Source organism: Yarrowia lipolytica, chromosome 1C (genome assembly GCF_001761485.1).
Source record: "Yarrowia lipolytica chromosome 1C, complete sequence".
In the NCBI taxonomy this organism is placed as follows: Eukaryota; Fungi; Ascomycota; class Dipodascomycetes; order Dipodascales; genus Yarrowia; species Yarrowia lipolytica.
The window spans coordinates 52451-76407 of NC_090772.1; the positions used below are offsets into that span (position 1 = coordinate 52451).

Below are 23957 nucleotides of genomic sequence, written 5' to 3' on the forward strand. Positions count from 1 at the left end.
TGCGAAGTTCGAAGTGCCCAGCAGCTATTATATTAGAGCCAAAAACTGAGCGTCTATATTTTTCAGCCAGCCAAGGCAGGGTCTGAGCGAGGTGTTCTGTTATGTATCTTGTTTCACTGACTGCGGGGAATGGGCATGTTACTCAACAGATTTATTCTCTGAGACAGCAGCTTGGATGTAGCACGTGAGACCGGAGTTTTTGCACTTTACCAATACACGCGTGTGTGTTTTCTGCGCAGATCAACCCTGTAATTCTCGTTCCAGAAACCACTTTAGGCTCCACTCCAAAGATCGACTTTTAGCTGTGACGACGCTACGCTGCAATGCCCTGCAATAGGCGGATAAAAACAAAAGTCGCTCTTATGCTTCTTGCGCTAGGATATGCTTATGCGGGAGCATGGGTTATTGGCAAATGTTTGAACGATTGCAAATAGTGGCGGATTTACCACTCTCGTATTTGTGTTCGTATTTCGGGTTGTCTATTTCCATCCTCTCTTTGCGGCTGAGGGGGCGCCTTGTTCCTACATGCTCCATTACGTCACGGAGTCGTAAAACTACTTGCCCTTTGCCGTGCGTGTTAGCCTTTTTAGTTAGGCTTTTGGGGTAGGCCACACCGCACCACCTTAGAAGCCCGGAGTGCGATTTGGCTTCAAAAAATTATGGAACAATTTACCGTCTTGGGTGTGAGTGTACATCCCACGGAATATCCGGCTGACCAAGATAGGTGCAAGTTTTACCCTGTAAGTTCTCCATGGCTCCAATGCACTGTTCTTGTGCTATCTGCCTGTTTGAGCGTGCTACAGTGGATGCTCACTCGGTCTAATTACTGTAGCTCCTTAGTTTTCAAATCATGCATATTGCTCATAAATATTCCGACCCAATTAAAAGAGAAGTCCGAGAGTGTTCTCATAAATCTTCATGCCCCGGCCGGGGGGGTTGAGTTCTCGCTCCCGAGCCTGCTCGGCAAGGAACTCCTCCTCCTGACGATCAATCACGTCCTTGTAAGTGTAGAAATCGGCCTCCTCAGGCTGCACCATCTTGGTCTTGTAGAAGAACTTGTAGCCCAGGTTGAGAGCCAAGAACAGAGGAATACCCAGGTATCCGGTGATGAAGTTCTTGTAGTCAAAGCCGTTGATGAAGACGGTGAAGTTCTTGAAGATCGAGATGAGAATGCAAAAGAAGAGGGCAAAGTAGGAGCCGTAGGGCTGGAAGGGGGCACACCACACGAGATCTCGGTGTCGGTCAATGCCCTGGGCCTTGCAAGCTCTCATGAAGAAAATGTGGGTGACAAGAATGGAAACCCAAGTGAGCAAGCCGAAAATGGACACCAGGTTGACAAAGTAGCCAAAAACGGTCTCGGAAGAAGACGAGACGTTGAGGTAGGCCAGAGCACAGAAGCAAGTGGACAGTCCCATGGCGTAGACGGGAAGACCGTGCTTGGTGGTTCGGGAAAAGATGGCGGGAGCCTTTCCGTTGACAGCAAGACCGTAGAGGGTTCGAGTGGCAATGTAGAGATCGGAGTTGGCGGCGGAGAAAACGAAAAGCAGAAAGGCGGCGTTGATAACGTGAGGCAGACCCTTGATACCGGCGTTGGAGATGGCAACAACGAAAGGAGAGGCAGCGGCAGAGGTGGAGGCCTTCTTGGCAAAGGCAAGTCCGGGATCGTCATAGGCAACGTTCATTCCCAGAAGCATGACCAGCAGAATGTAAAAGAAGCAGATTCGGTAGAAGGTCAGCTTGATGGCTCGAGGCACGTTTCGTCGGGGGTTCTGGGCCTCTCCAACGGTGACACCGACGAGCTCGGTACCAAGGTAGGCGAAGACAGCAGTGACGAGACAGGCAGCCCAGGCAACGAATCGGCCCTTGGAGCCGTGGATGGTCAGATCACCCTTCTGGTACTCCTTGAAGGCACCGGGGTGTTTCCAGTATCGGAAGCCCTTTCGGTCGTGATCAGGGCCTCCTCCAAGAGTGAGAACCAGACACAGAATGATAAGACCCACAACGGTGATAATCTTGATGGACGACAGCCAGAACTCAAACTCTCCAAAGAACTTGATACCAATGGTGTTGATGGCGACAATGACTACCAGGAAAACGGTAATCCAGACTCCTGGATTCACCTTTTCTCTCGGCAGCCAGTACTGGATAACAAGAGCTGCAGCAGTCAGCTGGTTAGGGGTGATGATGATGTACTTGAACCAGTAGGTGTATCCAACAGCGAAACCAAGGCAAGGGTCGACGAATCGAGAGGCGTATCCGGAGAATCCATCGGGAAGGGGCAGGTAAGTGGCCATCTCTCCGAGGGCACACATGACAAGGTAAACAATAAGACCAACAAACGAGTAAGCAACGAGAATGGAGCCGGGTCCTCCATCAACAAGAGCAGAACCAGTTCCAATAACCAGACCAGTACCCAGAGCACCACCAATGGCAATCATGGTGATGTGACGGGCCTTGAGACCTCGATGAAGCTCAGTCTCCTCTCCATATCGGAAGTCGTTTCCGTTGGCGGCAGCCTGAGAGTTGACAATGTTGCCCGAGACGGCAACTTCCTTCTCAAAGTCGTAGTCAAACGCCTTGTTGACTGAGGTGTTAGGGGAAACAGACATTATGGCGAATGAGTCTACGTCTCTGGGGGCTAACGGATTTTATATATGGGTGGCCCTGGAGCCAGCGTTGACACAGACAAAGCAGCGGCGCGGAAGAATAGCGTGGGGAGTGAAACTTAGTCGAACTTTAACGTAAAGGTAAAAATTTGCATGTCATAGATAGCCAGACATGGGAATTGTAGGAGACTAGATGCGCCGGATAAGAGTGGAGATTCTGGAATAGGGGAGGCGATATAGGGTTGCTGCAAGAGGCCATCATATGACCATAACCATTGCCACGTGATTGGATTCAATAATGGGCTGAATAACGTACTCGACCGAAATGAACAACTTTTCCCATGCTGCGGCGTTGCACAAAAACTACACTGTCCCCACAAACCCAAAGCACAAAGTTCATGATGGCAGGGCTAACAACAAGCCCAAAAACAGGAGACTCAAGGTTTTTGGCTTCACCTCCCAGCGCTCACGTACATAATACCAAACACTCAAAACGGGCTGAGGTGTCTTCAATTACCGATGTACCTGGCGGGGTTGCTGTGCATTTAGTCCGCGTGCTGACGAGAGCATCCGGAGACACGAGACCCATCGTATGTATCCACGTACATTCTCTGGTCCTCGTTCTCTTGGCGTGCATACACAGGATGGGCTCGGCAAGCACACACACACATGATAGTCAACCAATCGAACAAGCAGCATACGTATAGAGCTGACACATGGCACTAACGTCCTATCTCCAGGTATCTCTGAGGTCGCTCGGTACGTCGCGTGACTCGATAACCGACTCTTGCTGCAACGCGCCTATCTCTTTTCCTCCTAGAGGAAATTATGATTTCGAGAAGAGGCCAATCATTAAAACCCAGAGGAACTCTGTTGGGAAATTTTCCGAGACGATGCCAAGCCCCCACGATGCAAGGATAGATAAGTGTATCAGATATGATCCGACGAAAGAGTAGTTTTATTGCTATTTCCCCCGCGGTTTGTAATAGCAGACCTGTTATATAACCCATCCATTGATGATGTGGTTCTATAGCAGCTGTTCGAGCCGAGATAGCACCTTCCAACGGTTTTCTCTTGTTGTCTCCAGCATGCCGCTGTCACTTGTTCCTTTTTTGTGTTTTGTTGCTCACCCATTCAACTCTCTGCGATAGTTAATTCTGCAGTCTAAATCCGTGCATCACACGAGAAACGGGGAATTACGGAACCCGGATGACAAGTTCCGAAAGCACCACAACAACGCCACGCGTTAAAGACCGGAACCAGCAGCTTACGTGGCTTCGTCAGGACGTAGGTATGTGGCTGGAGTTCCGGCCTAGACCCTGTGGGGTGCGGGATTAGTCGTCTGTCTCCGTAGGATCCACTGCTGACGTGCAGCTCGAGCTATAACTTGTAGCCGTAGTACGAGGGGACGAGGCAATTTGCCTTTGGGAAACATAGGAATCCAAAATAAGCGAGGCGTAGCAGGCCAAGGGGGAACTAAAAAAAACGACTATAAGAAGAAAAACTGGAAACCGCATGTTTTGGGGTTTGAGACGATTAATCTGATCGTACAAGGCTGTGTAGACTGGGGTACGAGCAGCAGTCAAGTTGCTGAGGAGGAGGGAAGAAACGCGCCATGTTTCTCACGTCACATGTAACGCTATGGTAGGCTCCCCACATTATGGTGCTCCACTTTTTCCTTCTCCACATACACACACAGAAAGTAGCAACTTTGCTTCTTTTGATTGGATAAGCCCGACTTTGCGCGGTTGGCTGGGAGCCCAGAGTGTACATAAGATACAAAGTGGGATTCCAGTAGGTTTTTTTTTCCTTCCACGTATCTACGACGATGGAGTTGTAGATAAGCGAAGGAAGCACTGATTTAAGCAGCGTGGTTATCAACGTTGAGACCTATTTGATAGAGATAACCATAAAAAGAAAGTCTGAGCGAGTGCTATCTGACGTGTTGCTTCCAGGAGCGAGGATCTTACAAGTGGGTCTAATTAGCGACTCGATATCCGGCGTTTGCTTTATTATTCATGCTCTTGCTGTATTAATTAACCCCAATGCCTCTTCTGGCAAACAAGCAAGTACACCATCGTCATAAAGTATGTACACTATAATGTACCCCTCTTTTCTCGTGCTGTCTCACCTTCCACCACTACAAGCCAACGACAGAACCATTTCCTCTTGTCTGTGGAGATGCTAGACCCATCCAGCTGCCCTTGTTTTCTCTTTCTTTTGTACAGCTAGTCTACCCCTATCAATTTCCCCCGCCTGGTCCGGTATAGCGGCTATCTGTGTCTCACAGCAGGTATACACCAAATGTAACCTGGCAGATATTCCATGGACGTCATTTAGGGGGCCAAGACCTGCCAAGGTGGTCTGAGAATGTCATGAAATGATGTCTGTGGTCGTGGTTGTCTGTCATGGTGTTTTTCTCCCCAGTGATAAGGGCTGCATGATGTCATATCCTGCGGCTATTGTTGCCCTTCACAACTACAAGGGGAGTGGTGATCTCCAACACAACTTGTTATCTTGACTTTGGATGCAATTTTCATTTTCCGGATCCATACACTAACCCCGCAAATACAATACATACTGTGCAGTATGTACTAACGGCGGTAGCAATAGTCCTTCTCTGCCGCTACCTATGCACTCACCTGCCACCGGATAAACTCGTTGGGGTTTAGTGAAGATGACTTCAATCACCGAGCTAACGAAACTTCCACCATCCATGCAACCCCCTGTATGTTACAGCGTCGTCCTTGTCTCACCCTGAAGGCTATGGTCCCCGTGTTGGAGCACCTTTCCCGTTATCCGAAGTCTCCGTGCATAGATACAAAGAACAATAGGTACCACCAGTATCCGTTGTAAACGTTCTATGCTCGTTAAGGGACAGGAAATCGGTTCTTATTCATTGAAGATGGAGCCCAGACTTCAGGGTACCAGAACTCTCCTTCGTACAGAACTTGCCTTCATCGAGAACTCGCCTTCGTACAGAACTCGCCCTCGTACCATCGTTCCAGCGCACTTCATCTCAGGGATGGCACCACAGTGAGTATGTACGGTACATCCCTGGTTGTAGGGGTGTATCTTCAGAAAGTTGAGAGCAGATAGATCTATGAGAGCAGAGGCACGCGCACGAAAAACAAACAGATCCGAATTGAGGAAAAACACGGGTTAATGACAACTGCTCACTGGCACTCGGGTTGCTGGCCATCCTGTGGTACATACTAATCATGTATGTCTGTGCAGATTCAACAATGGCATGTTGTCCCTCTGGGTCTGGGCGCATACGGCTACCTCCATACCACGGTGGGACATTCCGCAGGCGATTTTAGACTGGTTCTCTGGGTAAGTGGGGTACGGTTGCTAGTAACCGGTTAACTCAAGGTATTGCCACTAATAGAAGGTGCACTCTATTGTATCGGTAAGGAGCACATAGCAACATTAGTTTGTTTGGAAACAAGCGGGTGGCTCGAATGGTCGCCAATACAACTGTTCATCTGAAGTTGACAGCACTGAGTCAAGTTAATGATCCCTTTCTGGTCAAGTTGTTCAATCTCAGATAGCTGCCTCAGAGTCCCATTCATCATATTGATATGATCAAGCAGATACAACTCCTGGAATCAAGTTTCGGAGACTACAAGTCTTAGTGGATAGTGAGTAATGCCAGCTACTGTAACTCGTTTCGGTCCTCATGAGAAAACAGTACTGAACTCTTCCGACAGACGACTTAAAGACTGGATTCCTTGAACTTGGACAAAAACATTGTACATACTGTACCGTACATACAGTAGTTACAGTAGCTATAATATTGAAGAACACGCTACCAAGAATAGCTGGAAAACTTCGTCACCTTGAGAGGACTCTTCTGAGTGCTCGTATTAGTATTCTGACCGCGGTGGTAGCATCTTCTGGTAGTGGAGACACTGTGTTTTGACAATTATTTGCCGTGTATAAGATGTCCTGCTTCAGCAGCTGACTACGCGCATGTTCTTGTAACCTCAAGTCTTACCATGATCTGCCTAGAAACGCTCTATCACGAGCTTCAGGGACAACAGCAGCTGAAAAACCTGACCCACTACAAGTAGCACAACAGTATTTAGATGGACCCACTTAGATCGTTGTTATCGTATCATTAGTATGACCTCTATCCGTACAAGCAGTTTACCAAGCAGTGATTCTTGCACCCTCCAGATCAATAGTGACACTCCTTCAACATACAGTAAAATATGACTATTGTATTCAAGTAAACTACAAGTACCGTGCTGAAGATTACTGCCATGTCTGTCTACAGTATGTTCAGTACTTGTACCTGTCGTTAACCGAGACTCCTGCTCTTGATGAAAGGCTCTCACTCACTTCCCCATATAATCACCACCCCCATAGAACCCGTACAGCACTTGTGGCCAGGGCTTATCGCCATCAAGTGTAACGCGGGTGCGCTATCGAGGCAGCCACAGACCTGATACTGCTCAAGAGCAACTCAGTCCCTCCTTCCCTGTGGAGAGCAAAGTCTAGAATCACCCACATTTGATGCTATCTACATCTAAGCTATACAATAAATATATTTCATGCTGATATCTCGCCAATTGGATGCTTGACTTCCTATTATGCAATTAGAGCTTGCGGCCTTACACCTCTTCCTCTATTCCTCGCTTTCCAGCTCACTCCACTGCCAACTTCTCCAGATTTCGCCGGCCTCCAAGACAATGCCCTCGATATCCTTGCTCTTGCCCAGCCGGCTGAGATACTCTCGAATCTCGCTCTGCTCCAGCTCCAGTAGCGTGTTCTTCTTGGCCTTGATCATGGCCAGGCAGATGAACAGATGCTGGATTCTGGGGGGCAAGTTGGGCTCTTGCACTCGGTCCAGCTTCATGGGGGACCAGAAGGGGTCCATGCCAATGTCAGACTCCGAGGCGTCGGAAGAGGGACTTGCGGGTGCAGAAACGCCGTTGGCAGCAGCCGCAGCAGCCTCCTCGGCAATGTTCTTCTGACACTGGCTGTCGCTGACTCGCTTCCAGCCCAGGTACATGTCCCACACTCGAGCCCGGTCAGACGAGTTCCATGTCTTGGCTCCCATCCATTTGATCCACCAGATGAGCCACTCGTCGCCTCCTCCGATCGATGCAAGCACGTCTTCCTCGTCAAAGTGTGCCGACAGCTCGGGAAGCCCACGTCGGAAACCGGACAAGAACAGCGAGATGGAGTCGGTGAGAACGTGAGATGCAATTTTCTGGGAAGAAGGTGTGGAGGGAGAGGTAGAAGCGGGAGCAGTCTTGGGCCGCTGGCCCTCTGCCTCTGCTGCTGCTGCCTGAGCTGCTGCTGCAGCACCGTTGGTGACAGGGTTCTCATTCGAGGTGGCGGGTGTCTCACAGAAAGGTTCACTGGTGACCCCATCACTGTAATAGTTCTTGCCACTGAAACGGTCCTCAATCTCGTTGATGCCAATGTCCCGCTGAGGAGTGTGAAGGAGCACAAGGAGGAAGTTTTCGTAGACTTGGATCCAGTTGTCGCACTCTAGAGGGTCCACGCACTCGGCCACGGCTGCTGCCACCCACACCAGACCAGACTCGTATTTTACGTGGTACTTGGTGAGGAAAGACTCGATGGCGTCCTCGTAGATGTCGAACCGCTGAGCGTCGTGTGACTCACTCACAACCACCTGGTTGAGGTGGTCCATGGTGAGAGAGCCCTCCGAGGCTGCAGACACGGGCGAGATGGACAACGGAGTGCTTCGGGCCGACAGAGTAGTCGATACATGGCTGCTGGGGTTGCTCTGCAGCTGTTTGTACTGCAGTTCCAGCTTGTTCATCTTCTGGGACTTGAGCTTTCGCTGCAGACGCGACAGGTCGCCCTTGAGCCGTCGGATGGGAATCTCTGTTTCTGACTTGCATTGCTCGGAGGACGAGGAAGAGCTCTTGGACCCTCCGTTGGTTCGTCGTCGAGGTTCGGGCAGTCCCACATTGGGTTCTATCACGTAGGGATGCTCGGCCAGCAGCATGGGCCAGGCCTTCTGTCTCAGGTGTGGAGGCAGACCACGTTGCCGGGCGATCTTGGCGAGAGCATCAATGTTCTTGTTGGAAATGTACTCCTCGCACAGCTCGACCAGTCGGGGCGAGTCCGACACGGTGGGCTTCTTGTGGTGCTTGAAGCGGGCCTTGCGTTCGACGGACGAGGAGACCGACGTGGCGGCGGTGGCATGCGAGGCGGGCTCTAAGTAGCTCTGGGGCAGCGACGGAGGCGACACCGAGGGCGACGTTGTGTCTGCTAATGCGGTCTGTTGTGTGGGCAGCGGCTGTTGGGGTTCCTGCGGGGGCGAGAACGGCTGTTTGTGCAGCGCCCGAGACAGAGCCGAGTCTGCGGTTTTGATGGGACTGCGCTGGACGTGCTGTTTGTGTTCCTTGGGCTTGTCGGACTTGATCATGACATAGTTGCCATTACATATCCCGGGATCTTCTTCCATGGTTGTGTGCTGGGGGGGCGAATGAGATGGCCGAGGGTGTGTCGTGTGGTGTGTTTTGTGTCCGAGCTTTCGGATGTATGAATGAGACAAGGAACTGTGACTGTGCCGCCGAGATGTGAGCAAGGCGATGGACAAGAGTTGACGTGTATGACGCTCTTGTCGTGGCTAACGCTCGTGTCGTGTGACGGAGGTAGTGTGATGTTGCTGGTGGTGAGAGTGTGAGATGTGAGTGGCTTACTCGATAGGGAAGTCGTGCGTGCAATCTCAATTATGCTCTGAATTATTTTGTGCTTTTTGCATTTCTGGGCCTTAATTTTCACTCTTTGCACCAACAAAAACAAAAGTCCGGTTGGGCCTGAGGACTAACCTAAACAAGACGACGAGCAGTGTTGACACAAGAGATGAGGCGGCGTAGGCGGGTAGAGACACTATATACATTTGCTTACGACGTCTGGATGGTCCGCCCACGACCTTGACCGAGTCAGAATCCCAGATACGTCTATATGTTTGTCTACCCTAAGCCGCTTTGCCCTCGTTATGTGATCTTCCCCCTGTTCCCTGGTTTACCCCAAGAAAAAAGGCCGAAGCGGACAGCCTAATACGTCTTGCCTAATAATATCCGCATACGACACATGAGGTGTCCGACCCTGCGACCCAGGCAGACAGCTGCTGTTGACGCCATTTTCCCCTCCTTGTCCTTGTTCGTCCTTTAAGAAGTCGCACTGTACATTCCGTCCAGCCCATATCCGTGGTCTCGGCCCTCCCCCCTTCCCCCCCAATTTTTAGCACTGACGCTCTTCTCCACACCCTGTCTCAGGTAATTTTGGAGCCCACGGTTCGTCTGGTCTGTGTCTGTGCTTTTTTTTTGCCTCTGTTTTTTTTTTCGCTTTACGGTTTCGGTTTAGACCACACAATGTGTGCATCCAACCCAGTGACGAAAAGTCATAATTCCTAACTGTGATTGAGCTTCCTGGAGCCTTGCCCAGTAGTCGGAAGTACTCTGGGCGCTGAGAATGAGCACAAGCCGTCCGAAAAAATACACACAGCTGAATCCATCTACATCGCTCTCCATCACCGCCCCTCGCACACTTGCACGGTTGCTCATAGCTCCCAAATTTTTCGATCGCGTGCAGAGTCGTGTGCTTGTGGTCGTAAACTGGCTTTAAATGTACTCTATTTGGAGACATTTTAGTGGCTCACATCAACAAGGTGAAAGGTGGAGTCGAGACGAAATAATCGGACAAAAAGATCGGACAAAAAGATCGGACAAAAAGATCGGACAAAAAGATCGGACAAAATTATTATTCCACAATAGGGGCGGTGTGATTTCACTGAAATAAACGACACTTGGTCGACAGTCCTATAGAAAACACCTGACCCCCATTGGTCCCATATTCTACACCAGTTTCATCGCAATCAAACTTACACCCACTACTGTGACAGCAAAAAGAGAGCACGTGTTACCCTGCAGTCACGTGACCTTTTGAAAATCGAGTGCAACGTCAAACTCCCAGCGCAAGTCTCAAGTTGTTACTGTACGTTACAGTAGCAGCCGACCATTGCATGCGTACATGCCAGAGGTGCAGGCACCGTTGTGAGGACAACGGCGGGTGGACGGATTAGGGGGCTGTGGCATTTGGAATATTATCCATCTGGGTCTCGGTAAAATATTGGTGAATAATATCCAGGGATCGACCAAACACATGAGGCGTTTGTATTGACTCTTTCTTGGGGGCTTATTTTAGAGGTCTCGGCAAATGTATACTGTCGGTACAGTATTGAGCTTTCAGCCTTGCTATGATTATGCTCTCATCGACCACCGTGCAATTTGCAATGTCCGACCTCCGATGTCCGAGGAATCAGGAAGAAAAAAACGGGTTGGGAAGTTGCTGCGTTGGTTGGTTGGTTGTGGTTGCCCTGTTGAATGTTCTTTGTTCGCCAATCACGCCGCTGTTTTCACTACAAATGGTATCCTTGTACCGGTACGAGTGCGCACACGATAGCTAGCTACAAGTAGGTAGCATGGCACTTTTCTCATCCCCACAGGCAGGTCTCCCTGTACTTGGCACTGTCTACAGTAGCCAGTGTGTATTATGTGGAGCTATGTCTTAGTTGTACATCCTGTGTGTGTGTGTGTGACTCTGTAAGTTGAAAGTCACGGTTAACATTTCAGCCGGAAAAACCTTTAGAGGACCCAGGCAGCGACTTGTATCGCAGAGTCGAGCTATAGCTCTCGAGCTATTGTAATGGCAGCTACGACAGGCGGGTTTTTCTGGAGTCTAAAGAAGTTTGGCATTTGTAGTGTGTAAATACTGTCATGGCAGTCACAACCCTACCTCAGCCTAAGATCCAAAGAGGAGGCTGTTACAGTGATGCATAGTAGACGTGCCGACGGAATGTGAGATACGAGTACCGAATATAGAGTGAAGATACTCGGAGAACGAGAAATGGGGTGGTGTAGGCGATTAGATCTGTCGGATGTTGTACAAGTATGTACTGGAACCTCCCAGAACGGTCACATTCCTTCTGCGCGAGTCCTAAATGTTGTCTTGTCTCTCTCTCACTATTGTCCTCAATATGCTGCACCATACACAACCAATTCTAGTGCTGCAATCTGATGACAGACGAACAGTATTCGAGAAAGTACAAATAACACTCCATCCAGATAACCTATATATATAAACACGCGAAACTGCGACCATTGGCTGCACACACGGCCAATCGACAGTGTGGACACATCTATCTGCGTCCGTGCAGTGGCTCACACTGGATTGTCACAAGTGAACGCAACCGACACAACCGAAAACCTAACCTTAGCACTTCCATATTCAGACACAACGCGTTGCGGTCTGGAGTGGCATTGAATGAATTGGTACATGTGGTGCCAAATACCTTGGTGGATCTCTGATAATTACACAGAAGGTACACAGCACCACATCCTGCTGTAATATGTACGCCCCTTGCACATATTCCGCTCTTACTAAGCATTATCCACAGTAACCCTATACTCCCTGATAGACAGTACAAGCTCACACTATACTACATTACCAGTACCTACTCGTACAAGCTACAAGCTACAAGTGCCCGTGCAATACCTAGCTACAAAATCCAACATGGAATACACACAATATGTCATTCCAGTATCAAGTATACCCTTCTTGATCCGGGTTGCTAGCCCTGCAAATGCCACCGAAGTCCTGCTCAATGTCTACAGTCTAATCTGCCAGATATTCACAGTATGGGTGACTCAAGGAACCAAATACCATTGGCTGGCACGCGTACCAAGAATCGTGTCATTCATACATACGTTCCACACCCTCGAAAAGTTCCACATCGCACCAGAAACATCCCCATTGGCGTGGCTTGCAGTTCTCAATCTCATAACAGGAGAAATATCGCTGCGGAGATCTAAACGAGCCAACATACCACCACTATCATGATACGGGGACAAGTACCATACGTCATATTAATTCTAAGGTCATAATCATTAATGTACATCATATCATGCTAACTAAAATTTGTTGGAAAAGTCAAACTGGTTGTTGTTGTTGTTGTTGTTGTTGGGGGGAGACTGTCCATATTGAGGATTGGGCGTGTAGAACTGATCCACTGAGGGAGCAACTCCCGAGCCCATCATCGGGTTGTTGCTGCCCATCTGCGTAGGTGAAGTGGCCATCTGAACGTTGTTGTTCACTGGCTGGATTGTGGGTTGGAAAGTGGACTGTTGTGACATCATGGAGAGTCGGTTGGGGTCCGTCTGCATGGCAGCGTTCTGAAGCGCCATCTGGTTGGCCTGCGTATTGTCCAAGGGGATCGTGTGCATGTGCTCGCCGTTCATGTAGTACGAATCCACGTCGTACATGGACGACTCAATGCCCCGGTTGACGTTGGGGTTGGGTCGCAGCTGTCCTGGTGACGTCTGGAAGCCTCCCGTGGGAGACATTTGGCCCAAAGGCGCCTGCTGCACATAGCTGGGAGACTGCTGCATGTAGCTAGCGCCCTGAGGAGACTGTTGCATGTAGCTAGCGCCCTGGGGAGACATGCCCTGAGGAGACATGTTCTGCACAGCAGCCACCTCTTGAGGAGAACCATAGTGGTCAGGAGTCACTCCAGAGGTGGTAGGGGAGTACGGCTCAGACAGACGAGGGGTCTCGGCGTTTCCATAGGGGGAGTCCTTGTAAGGAGAGTTGAGTTGATCTCCAAACTTCTGTCCTCCAAACCGATCAGGTCGAGGAGTGGAAGGGTCAAGCATTCCATGGGGCAAATCGAGATCCACCTCGGAGAAGATGGGGTCCATGTCGTCCTTGTTGTAAGAAGGCACGTAGTTGGGGTTATCGGCAATGAGCTTGGCTCGTCGCTCCAGGTCATCAAAGGCGCCCTTGTGCCACTCCTCTCGAACAATATCAATGTCCCGAGGTCGGAAGATCTTGTTGAAGGAGAGAACGGCAAAATGGGGAAGCAGAGCTGCCACCACACCAAGCAGAAGAACGGCCCAGTAGGTGGTGGATCCAAAGACCATGGGAGCAGCCTTGTAGAACTCAATGGAGAAGGTGGAACAGGTGTAGACACCAATCCAGAAGTAGACAAGCAGAATCGAAATGGAGAAGATGAGGATCGACACCCAGTCCCATCGGTACTGGTTCATGATGACGTACATGTTGCATGCAATCACACAAATGGACGCCACAGGAATACCCATGAAGAACCGATGATCCATGGCCAGACCATCGGATCGAACCGAAGCGGTGTTGTAGAACATGAGGAAGGGGAAGAAGAAACACACAAGCGACTGGTACAGGCCATCGACAGTGTATTCGACAAATCGACGCATGCCCCATTCAATACCAAGAATACCACTTCGGTAGAGCTGAGGAACCGCAATGCAAATGTAGTCGGGCACATCCTGGTCAAGGACACCGAGGAAGATGATCGGCAGAGAAGTGAAGGCCAGGTTGTAGAACATGACAATAGTGTAGTCGTAGAGGTAGGCAGCATCAAAGGTATTGAAACATCCGTACCAGAACAGCGTGAACGTGAAAACCAAGTTCTTGTAAAAGAAGTTGGGAATCATTTCAGCCAGACGCTTGTAATCCCACCGTCCGTGGACCAGCAGTAGTCTGTCCAGGAACCGGAACTGACCAATGGCGTAATCCGAACACATAACGGCCTGACGACCTTCCTCTCCGGCAATACCAACTCCGACATCAGCCTCCTGGATCATAGCCACGTCGTTGGCTCCGTCTCCAATAGACAGAGTCATGACTGTAAGAGTGTTCTTCACCAGACGAACGACAGCAGCCTTCTGAGCGGGAGAGACTCGACAGCACAGCACAGATCGACACTGTTTGCACAGCAGCAGGAACTGGGTAGAAATCTCCGACTGGAGAGCATAAGTCAGCGCCTCACCGTCAATGATGACGGCAAAGTTGCCCTTAGGAGGCGAGTGATCGTTCTTCGCAGCCTCAAGCTCCTCATAGCTGCCAGACATGCTAAAGTACTGAGACAGATACTTCTCGATGGATCGACGAACAGCGGCCTTGGGGGTAGCTCCCTTGGTCGAGTCATTGTCGTCTGTATCAGCTCTGATGACCAGCAGCTCCATGTCGTTGTTAAGAAGGTTGCAAGAGAAACCAATATTGATGGCGGTCTCGACCTTGTCACCCGTCAAAACCCACAGTTTAATGCCGGCCTTGGCCAACAGCTCGATGGCTTCGGGCACACCGTCCTGAAGCCGATCCTCAATGGCAGTGCCTCCAATGAGCTCCAGCTCGCATTCAATGCTGGAAGCAACCTCCTCCATCTTTTCCTCTCGGTCCTCCAGAGAAGCAGAAGCCTCCTCGTGACGCAGGTTCCACTCCTCGTACTCCTTTCGCGACAGTTCTCGCTGAGCAAGACACAGAGTTCGAAGACCCTCCTCTGCAAACTCAGAGAGCTGAGCTGCCGTCTCCTGTCGCATTCTTGTCTGCTGGTTGGGCTTGAGACGACTGTAGATGACCGAATCAGCACCCTTGCAGAACAGCAGAATCTTGTTGCCGCCCTTGTGAGGCACCTTGACAATGGCAGACATTCGCTTTCGGGTCGAGTTGAACTCCAGAGTGTTGAGAATCTGGTACTCAGACCGATGACCCTGTCTGTCGACAACAGCTCCTCGCTGAGTTCGGTCAAGGAAGGTGAACCCCATGTCTCGAGCAGTGGCGACAAGAGCAGCCTCATCGGGAGATTGGGCCTTGAACTCAATTACGTCATCCTTGACCTCGGTGACCACGGAATGACACAGGGCAAGCGCCAACATGAAATGTCGACACGCCTCTCCCTGGGGACCATCAGAGCCAACATCTCGAGCAAACTCGGACGACACAAACGTCACGTTCTCGTCCTTGAGCTGAGGATTATCGTCAATTTTTCGAAGCTCCTTGAGCATGAGCTCTCGATCCTTTGTGATTCGGCCTCGCATCTCTCGAGCCTCCTTGTCCACATCGGCGCCTTGCCGTTTCCGCATACCGGCAGTGGCTTCAGTGTATGCCAGACCGTACTCTTTGCCATTGATGGTGGCCTTTTTGAACTCCATAACGTTCTGAGTCAACGTACCAGTCTTGTCTGAGAAGATGTACTCAATCTGACCGAGATCATCTGAGATATTCCACGACTTTGGTGTACACGGATAATCGATCGGAGCGTAGTACATCTGGACATCGGAGTAAATGAAGAATGCCTGGATAGTTTTGACAATTTCAATCGAAATGTAGAGGGAAATAGGAACCAAAGACTGGTACAGAATGAGGGAAGCAAAGAAAGTGACCAGACCTCCAACAGACGCGTTTCCAGCAATCAAACCAAACTCAAAGACCTTCATCGATGTTCCACTCTTGTCAAAGATGACTCCGTTGACAATACCAGAGACGAAACAGATCATGAACAGGAGACCAAAGTTGAGGAAAACCATAACGTTGAGCTCTCGAGACATCTTGGACCGCTTACTGGGAGTCTCACCGGCGTTGAGCATGATCTTAGTGTCCTCACCGGTGTAAATAACGATACCAATAACCCAGTCAGTGTTTCTGAGCGTGCAGCCTCGCAACAACATGTTGTTGATGTTGATGGGCTCCTGGGTGTCCTCCAGAGACTCGTCCTCCTTTCGGTTGAGCCACTTGGCCACACCGTTGTAGGAGTACAAGTTGGGCTGAGGGCCCTCGGACTCGATTCGGAATCGAGCTCGTTCCAGGTCACGTGAATGCCGAATTCCATCACCGCACTTGAGAGCCTGACGCACCTTGAGGTTGGTCTCACCATCCAGGTTCTTGGTTTCCACGTAACAGGCACCATCAGAGTCCGAAGTGGACAGAACCACGAGATCGGCAGGCACCTCCACGTCTGGTCGAACACGCACAATGTCTCCGACTCGCACGTTCTTCCAGTAGTCCGTTTTGAACTTGGCTCGCTCGGGAATAGTGATGAAGGGGTCCATGACCGAGCCGTACTGGGCTCCCAGCGGTTTCTGGGCCTCTCGTTTGATGGACTCATTGGCCAGATCTGCCTCGCTGGCGAAGGGGTTGTTGTTACCAAAGCCAGACGAAGGCATATCCGACAAGGGATAGGCCTGGTTGCCTCGGTTATCTGATGCAATCGAGACGATACTCTCTACGGTTTTGCTGGCGGCCAGCTCCAGGTTGTAGGGCGAGTTGCCCTTGCCGTCCTTCTCCTTCTTCATCTTCTTTCCCGCGTTGGTCACGGTCCGGGTGCATGCCTTTTTGAATTTTCGCCACAGCGAAATGTGGTCGTCCACGACGTTGTGGTTGGGCATTTCGCGGAGGATCTGTGTGGGTGTGTTGTTGACGCCCATATCGAGGACTGTTCGTCGCCAATCCTCAATCGCATCTTTGACGGCTGTGATGACGATAATCACGATTAGAGGTAGCGTTGCCAGTCCCGGTGACAGCACACCGAAAATGGGGAAGAACTGCGTTAGTATTGGATGTTGAGTGGGAATGTCTGTTTCGCCTATGACTATAAAGTGACATTGTCTGCGCTGCGCTGACCAGCTGTGCTGCGTGGATGTCTCTTGTGTCCATCCGTCTCTCTATACTCACACCTAAAATCAAAATGAGCAGGAAATAAATATTGGCCACATTTCGAAACTGGTAAAACAAGTTTTTTGGAATGAAAGTCAATGGCGTGTACTTTGTCGTTCGGATCTTGTTTCGGGGATAGTCCTCCATAGGGAAACCGGTGTCGGGGTTGACTGCGCTGGGTGGCAATACCTGGTTGAAGTAGATGGTTCTGGGGCCCTTGACAGGCTTGTCGTTCATCTTTCCCTGGTTTCCACTATGTTGACGAATCGAGTGTTTCCGGTTAAAAATGGACTTGGACCGCTTTGGCCGGCCCTTGGCGTTGTGTTGTGTGCCCCATCGGTTTCGCTTCATCTTTGTGTTGGACCGTGTGAGCGTCTCAAAGCCCTCGTGGATCCGGTCTCCCAGCTGGTGGAACGGCTTGGATAGTCTATTTGAGACCCGCCTCGAGGGGCCCTCATTGGAGTCGTACTCGCCGTCCGCCAGCTCGCTGTCCTCGGCCAGCGTGTCGTCCTCATTGTGTCGGGTGATGTCGTTGGTGGACGAGAACGGGTTCTGCTTGTCGTCGGGATCGTCGTCCGTGTAGCTCGTGTAATCGTCCAAATACGAGTTGGACGAGTCGTTGTTGTGGGTGTACACGCGGTTGGTGGTGTTGTTTTTGTTGCTGCTGCTGCGCTCGTCGCGTTTGCTGGGCACGTTGAGCCGCTCCTCGTCCCAGTTGTAGCTCAGCGCCGGTGAGTTCTGGGGGTCCCGCGTGTACCCTGGAGGGTTACCGCCAATAGGATGCTCATGGGGATGTGTGTGGGTGTGCGCCTTGTTGGGCTTGGACACGGACGAGTCCGAATTGTCCTCCGAGTTGTTGAACGATATGTGCGTGGGCATCTGTGTTAGGCCTGTTCAGCAAGTGCCGTGGTACGTGTTGTGAGCGTCTTGGATTTTTTTCGGATACGGTTCGGATTTGCGTGCACACCAAGCTCCGGTATGCATCTGACAGTTTGGCGGAATGTGTCTTTTGGAACCGGTCTTGTTACCCAGAACCAGGTGGCAATTTAGACACGGGCGAGCGGATTACACGGGTTATTCTTCAGTGGCAAATGTCTCTCAATTTCCATTCCATTCCGTGGTGCCTCTTCATTGCCACCAGTAAAGAGCTCTCAGCTGCATTTCGGAGATAAACGCTCAGTTGTTCATACTCCTCCCATAGAGGGCGCGGACGACGCGGAATTCCTGACATCCAACCCTCTCACCGAGTCGGTCTGTCTCCATATTGCCACCCTCCTGCCGCTCAGTATCTCTCTCGGGCATAAAGCCGCAAGACGGGGGCCTCGAGGGCCAGGTATCCTGCCATACTCACTGTAATCCGTAGCACGTTTCAAGGGCGTCTCAAAGATGACGGCTGTGTAGTCTGCGGTCGGGCTCAAGCTGCGAAATGGCCCGGTGGAAAAGAAACAATCGTGGTGTGAAAAGAGAAAGTCTGAGCTATACTGGGTCTCTGTCGGCGTTGTCTGTTCAGCCGGAGTGCACTAACTCTCATATACTCTTAATACCGCGCACCAGCCACCTGACTCTGAACTCTACCACATAGTGAAGTCCGAGAGGGCATTCCGGCCTAACTATTTGAGTTTATCAGTGGTAAAATTTTTGTTGGAGCTAAATAGAGGTATTTGGGACTGTCGGAGGGGTTTGGGGGGCACCGGTAAATACTGATTTTGACAGTGGTTTTAGACGTCAGGACAATGGGGACATGGCTAGCACCACATTTCTCGGCATCCAAACGCCCATGTTCCACCTACAAGACGCTCTCGGATCCTCGCATTCGCGCCATAAGGAGCCAGTGTGCTTCCAGCTGCCATGCAGTGTTCCATGCGCTACACGTGGCGGCTTTGTCCTGGCATCTTTAGGGGTATATATCACGGAGATAGCATGCAACTTTACCAATCATATTTTGGCGGATGCATTGACTGCCGAAGATCTGATAGCTAGTCTCCAAGTAGCTAGCCGTGGCCCTGGGGGGAATCGGTAGAGGCGACATGACCCGCCTACCGCAATAGCAACTAGTCAGAACATGTTATATTGCTATACAAACCTTGCTATGATGCTTACTCACAGCGTTTACCCCTCGGCTCTGCTTCCGCCCCGACCCCTAGCCCTCGGTTAGACTGCTGGCTCAGAAAATGAGCCCCTTCCTTGGCTCTACCTTTGACCGTTGTTGGATCTGCCTCTGCCGTTGGCATTACGTCATGCAGACAAGCAGTTAGTCAACCTGTGGGCGGTGAGATCATACGTACCCGTGCAAGTACAGTAGTGAGAGTCCACGGCTGAAAGGTACGATTTTGGCCTGTGTGGGATGCGTTTGTGGCAATGGAATCTGACTAAGCCAACGAGCCTGAGGTACAGTACGAGTATCAGTTCTTGTATCGTCCGTTCCACAGTGCTACTGCTTGCGGAAACTTCAATTACGAACATTCCATGGGGCGATTTAGACGCTCCCCGGGCCATGAACACAGCCCCAAAACTGACGAAACGAGGCAAATGTGTCTCTTGTTCCTCGTTCTGTTTTCCTGATGAGCCGCACTCAGACCCTACAACCTGTAACACGACCGTTTCAACCGTTTCATCGGAAGCTGCACATTTCAACTCATCCGCATGCAGCCTAACATGGTTTTACGAGACGAGAATGCAGTGCTCGACACGCGTCTGCCGCGCTCGCGCGCAGTGAGTTAATTTGCCCTGGACTTGACAGAGTGGGAAGTCGACATCAGCAAAGGGAATGCAATCTCGCCGAAGAGAGATAAAAATAGATGATGCAGGGTGAGTGGAGTACCGTACGTGTAGGAGCACTCACTCAGATGGCGGAGAAGGGGAGATTGATCTGATAACTTTGTGACACCTCTTCAGGGTCTACCTCCTGTCGTTTCCGCTGGCACTAACCAACGTCATGATTCTTTCAGCTGTCAGAAACCAAAAGAAAGTAGCTCGTCTGATCCGTCAGAGTCTGCAAATGACAAACTCATCTAAGCCAATACTGTACCGTATCGCACCGACGAGTATCGTACATTACTGCGCTTTTCCATAGCCCTCCTCTTTACTTGCATCTACTTGTAGTATTTAGCCTACAGTACAGTAGAGTTCAATACAGGAACGTCCTTGTGTGTGAGGTCCTCAGACTTCCATAAATAGACCCACGATCTTTCCACATTCCACCCATCTCACCCAACTACAACGTACTCTGCGTACTCTACAAATAAAATTGCTCTGTACGATGCTAAATTTAGAACCATTTTGACGATTGGCAACTGCAGTAACATCACAACAATGACCCTCGTCGTAGATACCCGTATGTAGTGCTGTCTCAATTCATTCCAACAGAATCAGACGCAGAACTGAAATCGAGACTGTGGAGATTCCAAGAGCAACCAAGAGCCCAATGGTACAGCAGCAATTTAAAGATTCATAATTCTAGCCAAAATTAGTTCCCTTTTGTCTTGGTAGCCCTTTATCTACCCCACAGTCTTATCATAAGCTGCTACTGTAGAACGTGAGTGTTGTTTTATAGGGTGGACCTTTGGTGTCCAGATCAGGAAACCAAGGGTTAGGGTGTAAATCCGCATTTTTCACCATGGATTGGGGCTAATTTACAATTTTTAAAAATTATCAGCGATGTGGCGCAGCGGAAGCGCGCAGGGCTCATAACCCTGATGTCCCCGGATCGAAACCGGGCATCGCTATTTGTTTTTTGGATTACCCAACTTACGCTGTACGTGAGTGTACATACTGCATGTGTTACTGCAGCATGCATCAAATTTTTTTTTTGGCGTCGTCTGTGTGGGCCCCAAAGTTTTCACTTGTAAGCCTCCAGTTACCCGGCACGTAACCTCACCACTATAGAATGGTAGTTAAAACTCAGGAGACTTTGGAAGTGGAGAGAGACGATTTCAGCGTTCAGGATTGAAGGGGACGTTGCCACCAACGAACACTGTCCACTAAAACACCGCTAGAGTGTTGGATCCGCCCATTGGCCATACTGTTACGGCTACATTGGAGTTGTGGCCCATCACGTGCTTTCCCAATACGGCCATAAAGCTTAAAATTGTTACATGAAGATTTTTCCCAAGGCCATTTTTTTCTGCTTTCTGCAGGTGACGTTCTACATATCCCACAACACAACCATCTTCGACAAACGACCACTCGTTGTTGACGACCTCCAAAACCCCAAAAAAAGACAGACAACAATAGATCACCCCCCGCTCGGTATCTATTAGTCTCATAAAATCCAAAAAGCAAAAAAAAATCCAACTTTCTCGCCCCCCGCGCTTTTGTGTCTCTTAACCACAAAGCCACCCTTTTTTTTCTTAGGAAGTATTCGCTTACGTTTCCTAGTTTAATTTCTGTTCTCAACAATGTCTGCTGACGCTTCTCTTGTTGCTGCCGAGAAGGCTCTCGAGAAGATGACCCTCGAGAACAAGGCCGAGGCCTCCCCTGCCACCAAGGAGGAGACCACCACTGAGGCTGCCCCCGCTGAGGGAGAGGCCAAGACTGAGTCCTCCGAGGAGAAGGGCTCCAAGGAGGACCAGGGCGACAACGCCTCCCTCTACGTCGGAGAGCTTGATCCCTCCGTTACCGAGGCCATGCTGTTTGAGATCTTCAACCCCATTGGCCCCGTTACCTCCGTCCGAGTGTGCCGAGACGCCATCACCCGACGATCTCTTGGATACGCCTACGTCAACTTCCACAACCAGGCTGACGGTATCCGAGCTCTTGAGGAGCTCAACTACTCCCCCATCAAGGAGCGACCCTGCCGAATCATGTGGTCTCAGCGAGACCCTGCTCTGCGAAAGACCGGAGCCGGCAACATCTACATCAAGAACCTGGACCCTGCCATTGACAACAAGGCTCTGCACGACACCTTCTCTGCCTTTGGCCAGATTCTGTCCTGCAAGATTGCCACCGATGAGTTTGGCAACTCTCGAGGTTTCGGATTCGTCCACTACGAGTCTGCCGAGTCTGCCGAGTCTGCCATCCAGCACGTCAACGGTATGCTTCTGAACGACAAGAAGGTCTTCGTTGGTCCCCACGTCCCCAAGTCTGATCGAATGCAGTCTTTCGAGGAGCAGAAGAACTCCTTCACCAACGTGTTCATCAAGAACCTTGGTACCGAGATCACCGAGGCTGAGTTTGAGGAGCTCGTCAACAAGTTCGGAGAGACCTCCTCTGTCCACCTCTCCACCAATGACGAGGGCAAGCCCACCGGTTTTGGTTTCGTCGACTACAAGGAGCACGACGTTGCCGTCAAGGCCATCGACGGTCTGTCCGAGACTGAGTTCAAGGGAAACAAGCTCTTCGCCGGCCGAGCCAAGAAGAAGTATGAGCGAGCCGACGAGCTCCGAAAGCAGTACGAGGCCTCTCGACTTGAGAAGCTCAACAAGTACCAGGGCGTCAACCTGTACATCAAGAACCTCGATGACACCATTGACGACGACAAGCTGCGAGCCGAGTTTGCCCCCCACGGAACCATCACCTCTGCTAAGGTCATGGTTGACGAGGCTGGTAAGTCCAAGGGCTTCGGTTTCGTCTGCTACTCCTCTCCCGAGGAGGCCACCAAGGCTGTCACTGAGATGAACCACCGACTTGTTGCCGGCAAGCCTCTGTACGTTGTCCTTGCCCAGCGAAAGGACGTCCGACGATCTCAGCTCCAGCAGCAGATCCAGGCCAAGAACCAGATGCGACTCCAGCAGCAGGCTGCCGCTGGTGGTCTCCCCGGCCAGTACATGGGCAACCCCGGTGTCTTCTACCCCGGCCAGCCCGGCTTCATGCCTCCTGGACGAGGTGGAATGCCTTTTGGTGCTAACCCCCAGATGATGATGCGACCCCCCATGCCTCCCCAGAACCAGTTCCCTCCCCGAGGTGTTCCCGGTGGCCCCAACATGTACGGCGCTCCTCCTCAGGGCTACCAGCAGGGTGGTTTCCCTCCCCAGGGCCCCATGCGAGGCGGCCAGCCTCCCCGATCCGGCCAGCCCGGTCCCCAGGGTCAGTTCCGAGGTGCTCCCCGACGAAAGGACGGTGAGTCCCGAGTTGCCGACTCCATTTCTAACGCTCTTGAGAACGCTCCTGAGGAGCAGCACAAGCAGCTCGTTGGTGAGGCTCTGTACCCCAAGGTTCTCGCTGAGAAGGCCATTGATGGTAACGCCGAGTTTGCCGGTAAGATCACCGGTATGCTGCTCGAGATGCCCATCAAGGAGATTCTCGAGGTCATTGACGACGAGGAGGGTCTCCAGGCTCAGATCAACGACGCCATCACCGCCTACAACGAGTACCTCAACTCTCAGAAGGAGGAGTAATTGTGTAATAAAATGTGTGGATTATGTGATAAGGATAAGCCAAGTAGTGAGCCAAAACCCGAGCAGTACCACTTGCATAGCAGTGAGTATGTACTTGTAGATGAATTATAGAGAGTCATGATTGAGGCCATTGGTAATTGGTTTGTAACTAACGTTGTTGTTGGTCAATTGGAAATATGTTACCACCAATGGATTCACAGTGCGCATGTTGCAATACTAAAGTGGTCTGGGAATTGCGATACAGTTGATTCTGGGAGTGTTCAACGACGACAAAGGTGCTGCGATATAGTGTGCATACGTATGTATAGTATTGTAGTCGCAGCAGTATTCTCAATATCACTAATCTCAACTAAAGATTTCAACGGGGGAAATGGTGCAATTCTCTCAAATCACGAATATATCCCTGTTCGACACCAAGACCAAATCAACATGGGCTTTGGGTGTAGAGTAGATCATGAAAGACGGTGTACATAAGGCAGTCGTCCAATACTGTACT

At 50.7% G+C, this 23957-nt stretch overlaps 5 protein-coding genes and 1 non-coding gene across 6 annotated transcripts; 2 read left to right on the forward strand and 4 right to left on the reverse strand.

Moving 5' to 3' along the window:
- Nucleotides 1-881: 881 nt before the first annotated feature.
- YALI1_C00550g (uncharacterized protein) lies at nt 882-2609 on the reverse strand (the record flags this gene model as incomplete). The annotated part of the gene is made up of 1 exon (XM_501286.1): nt 882-2609. One exon carries the CDS (start codon nt 2607-2609, stop codon nt 882-884), a length of 1728 nt encoding a protein of 575 aa, XP_501286.1.
- A 4630-nt stretch (nt 2610-7239) lies between these two features.
- YALI1_C00615g (uncharacterized protein) lies at nt 7240-9057 on the reverse strand (the record flags this gene model as incomplete). Its single annotated transcript, XM_501287.1, has 1 exon — nt 7240-9057. The coding sequence occupies one exon, from the start codon at nt 9055-9057 to the stop codon at nt 7240-7242; it is 1818 nt and encodes a 605-aa protein (XP_501287.1).
- Nucleotides 9058-12568: 3511 nt separating this feature from the next.
- YALI1_C00694g (uncharacterized protein) lies at nt 12569-18005 on the reverse strand (the record flags this gene model as incomplete). Its single annotated transcript, XM_501288.3, has 2 exons — nt 12569-17014; nt 17145-18005. 2 exons carry the CDS (start codon nt 18003-18005, stop codon nt 12569-12571), a joined length of 5307 nt encoding a protein of 1768 aa, XP_501288.3.
- Nucleotides 18006-18310: 305 nt separating this feature from the next.
- YALI1_C00710g (uncharacterized protein) lies at nt 18311-18657 on the reverse strand (the record flags this gene model as incomplete). The annotated part of the gene is made up of 2 exons (XM_068282160.1): nt 18311-18607; nt 18652-18657. The coding sequence occupies 2 exons, from the start codon at nt 18655-18657 to the stop codon at nt 18311-18313; spliced, it is 303 nt and encodes a 100-aa protein (XP_068138261.1).
- Nucleotides 18658-20779: 2122 nt separating this feature from the next.
- Nucleotides 20780-20851, forward strand: YALI1_C00732r. The gene has a single exon. It is a non-coding gene; the product is annotated as a tRNA-Met (tRNA).
- Nucleotides 20852-21523: 672 nt separating this feature from the next.
- On the forward strand, nt 21524-23461 carry YALI1_C00739g (uncharacterized protein; the record flags this gene model as incomplete). The annotated part of the gene is made up of 1 exon (XM_501289.2): nt 21524-23461. The coding sequence occupies one exon, from the start codon at nt 21524-21526 to the stop codon at nt 23459-23461; it is 1938 nt and encodes a 645-aa protein (XP_501289.2).
- Nucleotides 23462-23957: the final 496 nt, after the last annotated feature.